Here is a 13538-nt window from a genome sequence, read left to right on the forward strand (position 1 = left end):
TTTCTTAACTACTGAACTGCTAGGGAATTCCCTAGTTTCTCTTTTTCAGTTTAACTTAAAAAAAAAAGTTAAAAATAATATCAGCTTTGTAAGCTTGTGTAAGGAGCTAATGTATAAAAACCACTTGAGTGAATGAATAAAATATAATAATAACGATTTTTAAATGGTAGCTATTATTATCAAGAAGGCCTGGTTCACCTGAAGCAATGTTCCAGTCATTGGACATGTCATATACATTGTCCATACATTTTAAAATAATATGCACATATTTATTCCGATCTACACAGGCATATTTATATATAATTTATTGCATACTACCATGTCTTAGGGACCAATTGACATGCCTGAATTGTATAACTAGTAAGAATCCAGGATTCAAATTTATGGCTACCCAAAACATCAAAGATGAGGATCTTACATAAAACTTCTGATCAAGTACTGACAGAAGGAAAGAAAATGGTTGGAGAATCCCATTCTTTAGGGACTATACTGTAAGCTACGGCATATGACACTGAGATCCAGCATATCATTGGGTGATATTGGTACTGTCCTGAGGTCTGGTTTTCTTCTTGTCTATTCCCATGCTAGTACAAGCTTGCCAACCCAGACAACATGCAGAGTTGGTGGTTATGACTTAGTGTTCAGGGATGCAGCACTCTGAGTTCATTCCTTGGTCAACAACTTGTCACTGGATTCCTACTGTCATTAGTGAAAATGTGTCCTGATGCAAAGTCCAAAGTGGATACACCTACATATAACAAGAGCTTCCCTCTTTCACCTGGGGCAGGATAGGCATTAGACGTTATGTTCCTAAAGGATGGCAGGTGGGCCTTCATGCTCATGTAGTACAGCCCCACGGCCCTGGATGCTGCCACAGAGACTTCCCTAAAGCCCAGGGCAACCGCAGAATGGCATCGATGTCTTACAGTGGTTTGCAGTCTACTTTCACACACAGGACCCTAGCCCCTATCCTGAGCCTGAGTAGGGGGCCTAGCTCCCTATTTATATGCCCTACCTCTACCTTTCTCTTCCTTCCCGTTTGCATTCTTTGCCAACTCTCTTCTTCAGGAAGATTGTGTCAGTCTCTGATAAAAAAGTCAAAGTATCCTAAGGGAAAATACTATTCCAGCTAGAGCACGCTATATGTTTCCTTCTGCTAAAAGTCTCTTACCTTAACCAGGCCGCTCACAGTCTGTGAAGCCCAACCAAACCAACTGGCTGTACTAATTTAGTGGTGTTTCTGCTCCTGACTTCCACTTTTCATATGAAACCTATCTAAGGGCATTCTACTGTATAGTAACTTCTTTGGCTTGATTGTAAAGCCCCCTATCTTTGGTCCCTACTTGGAAATTCCCTGAATCTTCAACTTTACGCTCATGTCTCCATCCTTGTCAGTAGTAGAGATGTGAGACTTGGGCCATAAAGAAGGCTGAGCACCAAAAAACTGATGCTTTTAAGTTGTAGTGCTGGAGAAGATTTCTGAGAGTCCTTTGGACAGCATGGAGATCAAACCAGTCAATCTTAAAGGAGATCAACCCTGAATATTCATTGGAAAGACTGATGCTGAAGCTAAAGTTCCAATTTTTGGCCACTGGATGTGAAGTGCTGACTGAGTGGAAAAGACCCTGATACTTAGAAAGATTAAGGGCAGGAGGAGAAGGGGGCAACAGAGGGTGAGATGATTGGATGGCATCACCAGCTCAATAGACACGAATCTGAGCAAACTCCAGGAGGAGGCCATGGCAACTCACTCCAGTATTCTTGCCTGGAGAATCCCACAGACAGATAAGTCTGGTAGGCTACAGTCCATAGGGTCTCAAAGAGTTGGACACAACACAGCAACTGAACAACAACTCCATCCTTTGAGAACTGAGATTCAGATATTTAAATCCCTCATTAACCATGCCCATGAATGTTAAGATTCTACACTGAAGCAAAAAGTAAAACTTACTTTCTCTCAATAAGTTCAGTATCTAAACTACAAAAAAGACTTCTTAGAAGGCCATAATGTCATTAGGGTCTTAGTGAGGCAGAATTAAAAACAAAAAGGAGAAACAAGAGAGGGAGGGAGAAAAGAAGGGAAGGAGGGAGAGGGGGAGGAAGAAGGAAGGCAGAAATTCAGTAAGAATTTTCTTTTTCCTCTTCATGATAAGTGTCCCTCATTCATTTATTTTTAATAGCCCTTTCTGTCCTATCTTCCATCCTTACAAATTCTGATTCTTTATTACATTGGAAAGAAAACTAACATCCACTATATTGCTGGACCATGTAACAGTAGGGCAGTTAGTGACAATAATTTGATTTCAAAAGACGTGTAACCCATACTATATCTAAATCAGTGCAGTTAGGAGACAAGTCATAAAGTCATTCTACTGAATTTTCTCAATAATATTACCACTCAATAGAGAAAGAAAATCAGGAGTTGTCACTGCTTAGAAAATTCAACAAAGCAGGTAAATATCTTTACCTTAAATTAGATGTCAGTTTTCTTACTGTTTCCTTGACAGATGTGCTTTGAGAAGATTCTGTCAGTGAAGAAGCAGCTTTACAACCACCACTCACAGAAACTCTGGCTTTGTATCCAGAACTTGGATTTAAATCTTCCACTGGCATACTGGACAAAAACAAGCTGAGGTTTAGAATTTCTAAGTGGAAATCATATTAGCTCTAATAAATGAAAAAATATTAATGCACAACAAATGAGGTGTTAGTATACAACAAATGAATGCATGGACATAAACGTAATGCTGAAAACTGTCATTCACACAGCTATATAAAAGCAATTCTCAATCATATGAATACTGGTTATTCCTGAAAAATCTTTTTTCAAGGTTTTTGGGTAACCACACTTAAATAGAATTGGCAGTGATTTATTTTTAACAACAGCAGTCATCTACCACTTGCCTCTTAGTTGTTGAAAGAAGTTTTTAAACCCAAGCTTTACTTTAGCCTGTGGGAGAGTGAAAATGTTAGTTGCTTCAGTCGTGTCTGACTCTTTGCGGCCCCATGGACCATGGCCTGCCAGGCTCCTCTGTCTGTGGAATTCTCCAGGCAAGAATACTGGAGCGGGTTGCCATTTCCTTCTCCAGGGGATCCTCCTGATCAAGGGATCAAACCCAGGTCTCCTGCATTGCAGGCAGATTCTTTACAGTCTGAGCCACCAGCCTGTGGGAGGGTAGGTACTAAAGGTAGGTCCAGAAATAAAGCAAAGTCAGTTGAAAGAAATATTTAGTCAAGATCTGATAGAAGAAGAGTGTTTCAGATGAAGTGTAATGATACTAGGGTATAAACAATGTAGGGTCTTTAAGACATATTTGAGAAGGCCCAGGCTGCAGGGGTGGGCACACAGGAAGATGCAGAGAGAGGACCTGACAGGTACTGTCTATGGCGTGGGGACTGGAGCTTATTTTAAGCAGAGCAGCGCTCCCACTCAAGGGTTTCTTACATGGGAGGGAGGTAATCTGATTGACACATGTTTTAGAAGGATAACTGGCTGCAGCATGGAGATTAACTTACAAGGATGATTCATGAAGTAGTGTGTAGTATGTTAATGAGGCCTACGGGTTTCAGTATTATGAGAATAAAAAAACCTTAAGAGGGCTAGGGGATACGCAATATGGAAGGCAAACCTGGGTAGGTAGGTTGGGGCCAGATGACGCAGAGTCTTGTCTATCAAGTGAAAAGGAGATTTTTGCAATCCCTTCATGCTAACATCCATGAATTAAGACCACAGCTCTAGAGAATTTCCTGTATTCATGCTATATGGGTCTTTTTTTAAAAAATTGGATAACAGTTTATAGCAAATGGAAAGTGCTTCTACTGTCAACAGTTCTTTGGCATTAATTATACTGTCTAACTTCAGCTGATACTTTATTTAAGATTAAAAACATTATCAGTTCAGTTCAGTTCAGTCACTCAGTCGTGTCCGACTCTTTGCGACCCCATGAATCACAGCACGCCAGGCCTCCCTGTCCATCACTAACTCCCGGAGCTCACTCAAACACATGTCCATCGAGTCGGTGATGCCATCCAGCCATCTCATTCTCTGTTGTCCCTGTCTCCTCCCACCCCTAATCCCTCCCAGCATCAGACTCTTCCAGTGAGTCAACTCGTTGCATGAGGTGGCCAAAGTATTGGAGTTTCAGCTTTAGCATCAGTCCTTCCAATGAACAGCCAGGATTGATCTCCTTATAACTAATGCTTAATTGTCCATTAAAGAACATTCACACAGTGTCTGGCACTTATTAATTATAATCTCCTTTGTGCTGAAATTTTATTAGAGAAGTCCTTAAAGTTTTTTTCTTTTTTTTTAATTTTACCATTTTGGGGATGCTGAAAACTCAGGCTGCTGTTGGCATGGAGGGTAAAATGCACTACACCAGAAGACAGACATTCCTCCCTGAACCTTTGTTTCTTCTCCTGCCACATAATAACAAAGCCTACTTCACAGAGCTGTGCCAAAGATTATACAAGATAGACACAGAATTTATGCCTACTGTTATTAAGTCCTCAGTAGATGGTACCTGGAGAAGGAAATGGCAACCCACTCCGGTGTTCTTGCCTGGAGAATCCCAGGGATGGGGGGGCCTGGTGGGCTGCCGTCTATGGGGTCACACAGAGTCAGACACGACTGAAGTGACTTAGCAGCAGCAGCAGATGGTACCTAGTTATCATTGTCATTAGAATCATCTTTATTATTACTACCACTACTAAACGAATTTGATAAGATTCTTCCATTAAGATTTTCTTAACTGGATCATAGTTCTAACATTAATATTGTAGTTATGATTCAAAGATTATATGAAGAAAATCAAAAGTTCATAAAAACCTAAAAGTAATATATGAAATAATACACACACACATATACACGACATGTGTATACACACACACACATACAGACACATTCAGAGCAGAGTGAGGCAAGAATCTGCTTCCTTGAAAACATTTTTTCCCTCTATCGGATAGCCAAAATACTCAGCTGATTAAATTTAAATGTGACAAAAGCCTCATGTCAAGAATATCCTAGCACACAATGATTATTACACTTACATATATGTATGGAAATAAGATTATAAGAGACACACAAAAAAAACTAGGTCATGATTTCATAGTCATACCTTACATATACATGACATTTTCATTCTTTGACTATATTAGAATAATTTGAATTAGTTGCTTGCTGTGAGTAGGAAGTTAAGCCTGTTCCATTTCTGAATCCTCACAAAAGAAAATAAAAGGTTTGGGAAAAGAGTAAGAAATCTAGGGTATTCTATTCTTTCCTGTCTCCTTTAAAATTCTGTTCCACTTTTAACTGCCTTTGCTTATTGCTATTATTTTCTTTCTCCTTGTATTTAAACACTGATAATTACTTTTCAACAGTATAATTGTGCTCCCTTGGAATTTTGTATAATTGCAGTACACTCACCTTCCCCAGTTAGGTGATGACGAATTTCTCTTTATTTCTGGGGTATCACTGCACAGCTCCTGTTTTTCTTCAAAAGAACATAGACAAAAATGAAGATAACCACATTTTGGCAATCACACATAAGAGTGAACTAAAAGAAGTGTGAGCAGCTCATTAACAACTTGCATGTAATTTGGCTTTGTATTCAAACACTCTTTTGTAAAACTGCACCAATATCTTCTCAAGACAATTTACAATAACCTCTTAATAAAGCGCACATAGTGTACAAGAATCTGAGAGCCTCTGTAGCTTGTTTTTTTGTAATTTCTTTCTAATGATGCTTATTTTCTGTTATTGGTGTGCACGGGATGACTAACTGGAACTGTTTAGTGTCCCTTTTCTCAGCAGCCTCTGCACCCAGACAACTACGTGTCTTCCCTAGTATCTTACTCTCTTCCTTTGGGTTCAGGTTCAAAAACATCCTGAAAGACCCCAATCAAAAATGTGCCCCTAGAACAGAGTTGGATTTTAAAGCAGTAAGAGACCTACAATCATTGAGCTAGTCTTCACTCAGGGAACCTCAGAATCAAGAGGTTCAGAGAGGTGAGTGCTTTGTTAACAGCCCATAGAAGGGCAGAAATGCTTTGATCCCCTTGGACTGGTTTCGAGAGGATCTCAGAGAGAGTCTAAGAAATAAGTCAATGTGTCCTTCTTCCGTCTAACTCTAGAATCTTTGTAATAACTGTGATATTGTTCCACCAAGTAAACCCTTGATACAAAGTACAGGGCCATTGAGGGCCAAGTGGAACAGGACAGCAACAAGGGATGTTTTAGATGGTGAGGACCTGACTGACTACTCTGCTGCTGCTAAGTCACTTCAGTCGTGTCCGACTCTGTGACCCCACAGACAGCAGCCCATCAGGCTCCCCCATCCCTGGGATTCTCCAGGCAAGAACACTGGAGTGGGTTGCCATCTCCTTCTCCAATGTGTGAAAGTGAAAAGGGAAACTGAAATCGCTCAGTCATGTCTGACTCCTAGCGACCCCATGGACTGCAGCCTACCAGGCTCTTCCGTCCATGGGATTTTCTAGGCAAGAGTACTGGAGTGGCTTGCCATTGCCTTCTCCGCCTGACTACTCTAAGGAGACATAAAAGAGAATAGACAGCGAGGTTTTCCAGGCACACTGCAGGCACTGTTGGTTTTACTCATGATCTGCATGCAAAGTGAAATTTCTTAACCTAATAGCCAACTAATTTGTAATTACAGTCATTTGAAAATATTTCACAATTTGTTCCTTCCAAATCCAGGATGAGTATTTGAAATTAAATGTTAATTTTAGGATCAAAATTGTACTAACAATTTTTCTATTACAATTTGGAAATCCAACAGGCACATACTTGAAGGCATGTTAATAGCTTGAAACTTCTATAAAAGATTGGCTTTAAAATTAAGAGACTCTTACAAAAGAAATCTTGATTGTGTAATGGCAAATTATCCCAATTATGATGAAAAAGAAAAGTGTGACCTTCACTAATGGGTTCAAATATAAAGATGTGAACGAATGACTGATTAGGTTACCTAAGCAACAAGGCATAAAGCAAAGGAGTGCTTACATCTAAGAATGAACACGAAATGATGGCGTGGATCAATACAAAAATGACTGGGAATGACTGAGTCAAAATGAACAGAGGCCTATTTAGGAGACTAAGAAAGCCTTTAAAACTTATTTCAGATTAAGAAGATGACACTGAAAAAATAGTGGTTCTGCTGTTTAGGCCCAATGGCATAATATTACGATAAAGGAGACAATGGTATAATAATAATATGAACATAATGAATTCTAGTAATAATAATGAATGACCACTAAAGAAAATAAAATTTTCTGAGTCTAGTTTGTTTCCAGCTTCTCTGTCCTGGGAAATTGTCTTTAGATTGAAAATTATAACATGGCAACTTTATGTTTAAAAAAAGGTCAAATCTCTCATCTGAGACAAATTATACCCCATGGATAATAAATGTGTTTGTTGAACTACTCTTAGTGATCTCAGAGGAATCATGCAAAATAGGGAAAGAACTAAATGATTGAAAACAGAGGAAGGTCATCATCATTTTCAAAAATAGCTTCTGAAAATGACAGACCTGATATCAATCCTCAGCAGATTTCTAAATGAAATTCAATGAGGAGGGTAACATCCACACACTTTTGGGAATTCTAGGCAGTGAGGTCATGCAGGGGGCATTATTCTCAGGCAGGGAGTGCCCCTTCAAAATGTGGGAGGCTGGCCTCTCCTCCCACTGCTGGAACAACAGATTTATTTTTTCAAAATCCAAAATGCTACCATAAGATAAGTCGCATAAGTCAAACTGAAAACAACTCAAGACATTACAACTAATATATGTAAACTGAATCCTTTTTTTACCTTTTTTCATAAGAGGAACTTCCTTTTTTTCTTGTTTCAATGGAACATCAGTGTCACTTTCATCTAAAATCTGAAAAATAAGCTCTTTATTTAAAGCTGCACCAAAACAAAGGGTATATTGTAAGGTGAAAAAATGACCTTGACCATCAATGCCCATATCAGAGAGAGACCATAAAGTATACTTTAGGAACATGTTGTGAAAGGAGACAAACATACGTGTTGTCAAAAATTATACTGGCATGCAGCTCAATGGTGGCATTATAAATGTCATATTTACATTTATCATTCAAGGAATATTTACATTCCTACCAACATTGCGATAGATTTTTTAAAATTCCATATCTTCGGTGGATGTCATGATGACTGTAACACATGGGCCAAGTATTTGGTCACCAGAGCAACCATGGAGCCTCTGTTGTTTGGGAAGGGCAGTCCCAGCTCTAGTTGCTACAGAGCAGACACAGAGAATGAAGTCGACATCAGTGCAATGAGAAGTCTGGGGAGGCTGGGGCCTGGGGCCCCAGAGTGTGATGGGGAAGAACGTGTGGCCGAGACTGGGGAGCACTCCTGGGAAGTTGAGGGAAAGGACACCTGGTCTTTTGACAAAACAGGAAATCTGCTTAAAGTGGGTTGCAGAGCCTTAATGTGTTGAATGCAGGAGTCAGGAGGGTTGGTGACACTGAGAGTGAAGGAAGGGGTGTGTGTTTGTGTGTGTTTTGTGTGTGTGTGTGTGGTGGTGGTGGTGGGGATGGGGGCTAAGTGGAGTTGGGAGAATTTGGGGGGTAGAATATGACAATCAGAAGCCAGGCATCCCATAACTTTGTGAACTCTGTAAGCCTAGTTTTCAAGGCTCACATAAAATAAACTTATATTTTGGGAAAACACTTCTTTAGATCAGAGAGATGGGGACGGTGGGAGGAGGAGAGAGAGAGAGTTTATTTATAAGTGTGAGTTACTCAGTCATGTCCAACTCTTTGCTACCCTGTGGACTGTAGCCCACTAGGCTCCTCTGTTCATGGAATTCTCCAGGCAAAAACACTGGAAAGGGCAGCCATTCCCTTCGCCAGGGGATCTTCCTGACCCAGGGATTGAACCCTGGTCTCCTGCATTGCAGGCAGATTCTTCACTGTCTGAGTCACCAGGGAAGCCTGAGTTTGTTTATACCACTCAGGAAAATAGACCCAGAAGCTCCTTTCATGTATTTTCAAGTGTGTTGGAAGGTGGGGCAAAGACAGTAAAAAAGGAATATGGAGGAGACAGGGGACAAAGCAAAAGCTGTCTGCTCCTTGATCTGAAAACCTCTGAACACATGCTGAGATGCACCAGGCTCCCAACTACATCACCCGTGTGCGACATGGAACTGGCAGTTTTCTGGAGCTCACCCTTCGTGTGTATATCCTTTGCCTTTCCTGTCCCCTCTAAACAAATGTGGAACAGAGAGGCTATCAATCCTTCTTCTCTCCTCTCCCAGGAAATAAAGGCACGCATTTTACACGGTGTTCGGGGAAACAGCACTTTGTCAGGAAGCAGGTTAAATGGGCACACATGTAACCTAGCAACGAAACAGCAGTGAGGCTGTCCATCATCGTCATTTTCTATTCCACCCAAATCAGGAGAAAGCAAGCCTTGCAGGAAGTGGAAATAAATAAAACTGATTCTAAGCTACTTTGGTCTATTTCAAAATGTTTTTATTCTTACAGTGAATAAATTCATGTGCCAGGAAGTAAGTAAAATGAATATACTTTCAAAAGTTCATCTTGCAAAATAACTTTAAAATGGATATCTTATTTATTTCCGATGTAACAGAAAATTTAAAGTTATCTTCTGATGTGTTGACATGTAAGGGAGATCTACATACTTTAAGCGTCTCTCCTTTGAACTGAATCTTTTTTGACTAGTTTATAAGCAGCACGGGCTTACCTGGTGGCTCAGATGGTAAAGAATTTACCCATAATGCGGGAGACCTGGGTTCGATCTTCAGTCAGGAAGATCCCCTGGAGGAGGGCATGGCTACCCACTCCAGTATTCTTGCCCGGATAATTCCAAGGACAGAGGAGCCTGGCAGGCTACAGTCCATGGAGTCACAAAGAGTCGGACAGGACTGAGTGACTAACACTTTCACTTAAGCAGCACACACTATTTCTCATCACAGTTAACAGCAATCACAAGGGAAGCTCAGGAGAGGAATGAACTACTTAACACCTTTAGTAATAACCACTTTGTAATAATCTATGATGATCCTGTTCAGATGTTTTCATTTTCTTTGGTAACCTCTCCTTATGATGGAAATCAGACAAGATAAAAGAATCCAAGCTTAACAAAAATGGCAGGACTCTCAGCAGGAACTCTTGGGGGTGGTATTATTAACTCGGTCTCCTGAAATTACTTTTGCATTTTATTATTTAGCTGTCTGCTTTGAGCTTGCTATGTGTAGGGCCGTCTCCATGAGGATCAGATATGTCCACTCACCCCCCCAAGATGTTACTTACACAAAGCTTCACCATTTCTATTGCAGGAGAGACTTCGTCTTTTCTTTTCCTTTCTTATATTTCCTTTATTCTTTGGCATAGGAATGTTTAAAATATTCTGGATAAATAATTCACAGCCTACAGTATTTCCTTTTCAATGACACTGTGTAAATATCTGAGTTCATAGGAAACTGTTTTTTGTTTACAATATACTTGTAGTTTTGAAGGTCTGGATTTTTCAAGCTGAGACAAGAAAACATGTAGTTGTCTTTTCAATGACACTATTTGTATACTTTGATACTTGCGGAATTCTTTTACATACATCATTTCATTATAGGAATGTTCTCCAGTCTCTTAGGCTTAACTGTGTCTCATACTCTGCAGTCTGGGGATATCTCTTTCCTAAGATTTTACCTCTAGTCATGAAATAGATAACACTTCCCACACAGTAAATGAGATTACAGTTAAATCTTAACGAGAGGTTTTAGATACCTTAATTAAAATTATGTTAACAATGAGTAGAGTGGGATTTGTCAGCTCTCCAAGGGATGCGAAGGATCAGCATAATATCACACACTCAGTTTTGTGAAGTATCTATTTAAGAGGATGCTGCTGCTAAGTCACTTCAGTCGTGTCGGACGGCAGCCCACCAGGCTCCCCCGTCCCTGGGATCCTCCAGGCAAGAATACTGGAGTGGGTTGCCATCTCCTTCTCCAATGTGTGAAAGTGAAAAGTGAAAGTGAAGTCGCTCAGTCATGTCTGACTCATAGCGACTCCATGGACTGCAGCCTACCAGGCTCCTCCGTCCGTGGGATTTTTCTAGGCAAGAGTACTGGAGTGGCTTGCCATTGCCTTCTCCGTTAAGAGGATAAGTAAATCATAAAAAGTTGAATAGAGGAGAAAGAACACACTATAGTCAACTGTGTAACAATTTTCTCACTCAGCTGTCCTTAAGGAAGCCTTAGAACTGTTGATATCACTTTGGTTTTTCTCTGTCTCTTTGCCCCTCCACACCCATCCCAAACATCTTATCAAGGACCCGTAAAGGCTACCAGGCCAGTCTGTGGCCAAGTTCCAAGACCCTTCCTGTTTTTACTCTCCCATAGTCAATGCTATGTTCTAGGTGCCTCCCTTTGGTTTGCTAATTTATTCGGTAAAATTGAGTTCCCTGTATGGGTCAGATGCTGCTATGATGAAGACAACAAAGTCCTTCCTTTATGGAGCTTATTTTCTAGCGAGGCAGAAAGATACTTAAAAAGTAAAATGACAGTTATGTAACTGCAAGTTCTGTGAAAAAAATAACACAGGTAAGAGGAGAGTGAATCAAGTTACACAGCTGCCTCTCTGGGCTCACTGTTCTCTTCCAAACTTGCAGTTTCCAGGTCTTGGACTTGCTATGGATTTGTTTATTCCCCCAACTGTTTTCTAGTCTCTCCTCAAACACCCTCCTTCAGCTTGGCCTTGCTTGCCCCCAATATATAAAACTGCTCTCACTCCCACCATCCAACACTGACACTTCCTACCCCTTCCTCTGCTCTATCTCTCACCTTAGCACTTAACCACTGTCCACCATGCAACAGAGTTTACTTATTTACCTTGTCTGTTGTCAGACCCCCCACTAGAATGGAAGGACCATGAAGACAGGGAGTAGTGCCTAATTCTTACCTGCTGTATCTCCAATATCGAGGTCAGTAACTGATACTCCATATATTCATAGAAAGAAAGTGAGTTAAAAGCAAGTCAAGAAAATCCATGTGTGTCACTGAGGGTGGGGAGTTGTGGAGTCCAGGCATTATGAACAAGGGAAAAGGCTGTGAAGGAAAAATAAACTTAGAGAGTTGGAGGCCAAGGAAGATGAGGGTGACTAGAGTGAAGTGGGAGAAGGAATGAGCAGTAGGCAGTGAGGACAGAAAGGTGGTGAGACCAGGTCATCCAGGGCCTTGGAGGGCACTTCATTCTGTTCTAAATGTGAGCAGAAGCCATCAGAGGGTTCACCTCCCATACTATTGGTGGGAATGTAAACTGGTGTAGCCACTATGGAGGTTCCTTTAAAAACTAAAAATAGAGTTGTCATATGACCCAGCAATCCCACTCCTGGGCACATATCCAGACAAATCTCAAATTTAAAAAGACACATGCAGCACTATTCACAGTAGCCAAGACATAGAAACAACCTAAACGTCCACTGACAGATGAATGGATTAAGAAGATGTGGTGGAATATTATTCATCCATTAAAAATAATGGAATAATATTCATCCATAAAAAAGAATGAAATAATGCCATTTGTAGCAATGTGGATGGATCCAGAGATTATCATACTAAGTGAAGCAAGTTAGAAAGAGAAAAACAAGTACACGTATGACATCACTTACATGTGAAACCTAAAATAACCACACAGATGAACATATGTATGAAACAACAGACTCACAGACATAGAGAACAGACTCATGGGTGCCAAGGGGAAGGGGAGCAGGGGGAGGAAGAACTGAGAGTTCAGGATTAGCAGCAGCAAACTATGATATATAGGATGGATAAACAACAAGGTCCCACTGTATAGCAGAGGGAACTCTATTCAATATTCTGTGACAAACCGCAATGGAAAAGAACATGACAAAGAATATATGTATGTATGTATAACTGAGTCACTCTGCCGTACAGAAGAAATTCACACACATTCTAAATCAACTATACTTCAATAATTTTTTCTAAAAATGAAGGAGAAAGTAGTCAGGACCTGTAGCCCAGTTTTGAGAAGGAAAGTTGAATTGTGGCGATTCTATCGGTAAGTAGGAGAAAAGCATAATCTGACATATTCCGGATGAAATACTCAGATTTTCACACTGTGGAGTCAAAAATAAGCAGCAGAATCATTTATAGGGCTATTATTGGTGAGAGATGTTAGTGAATTGGCCAGGTGGGTAGCTATGGAGGTGACAGAACAGAGTATATATTTGAAGGTTGAGTCAGTAAGATTGGTAGACAGGTTAAGTGCAGGCTGTGAAAGATGGAGAGAAATTCAAGTTTTGGCCTGAGCAACTGTGAGTGATGATAACATTTACTGATATGGGGAAGCACGTGGAAATCCCTTGGAAATTTTTCCCTCTTGATTTAGATAACTTTCTGTGTCCCAATTCATCCTGGTAATTATTATTGTTCCGTCTACTCTCAATCCCTCAAAGAAAACTTCAGGGGGTTAAATTATAATAAACTGTGGAAAATTCTTCAAGAGATGGGAATACCAGA

At 40.4% G+C, this 13538-nt stretch overlaps 1 protein-coding gene across 1 annotated transcript in view; it reads right to left on the bottom strand.

Annotated features, from left to right (window-relative positions):
* Window positions 1-13538, bottom strand: part of MORC1 (MORC family CW-type zinc finger 1) — a 169967-nt gene that overhangs the window by 16658 nt on the left and 139771 nt on the right. The window contains exons 22-24 of the mRNA XM_088831653.1: window positions 7826-7895; window positions 5426-5492; window positions 2468-2614 (exon numbers count right to left, since the gene is read on the bottom strand). Coding sequence (XP_088687779.1) covers window positions 2468-2614; window positions 5426-5492; window positions 7826-7895 — 284 coding nt within the window. The remainder of the gene's footprint in view (window positions 1-2467; window positions 2615-5425; window positions 5493-7825; window positions 7896-13538) is intronic.

Source organism: Moschus berezovskii, chromosome 1 (assembly GCF_049115385.1).
Source record: "Moschus berezovskii isolate FMDL1 chromosome 1, NW_MosBer_1.0, whole genome shotgun sequence".
NCBI classification, from domain to species: domain Eukaryota; kingdom Metazoa; phylum Chordata; class Mammalia; order Artiodactyla; family Moschidae; genus Moschus; species Moschus berezovskii.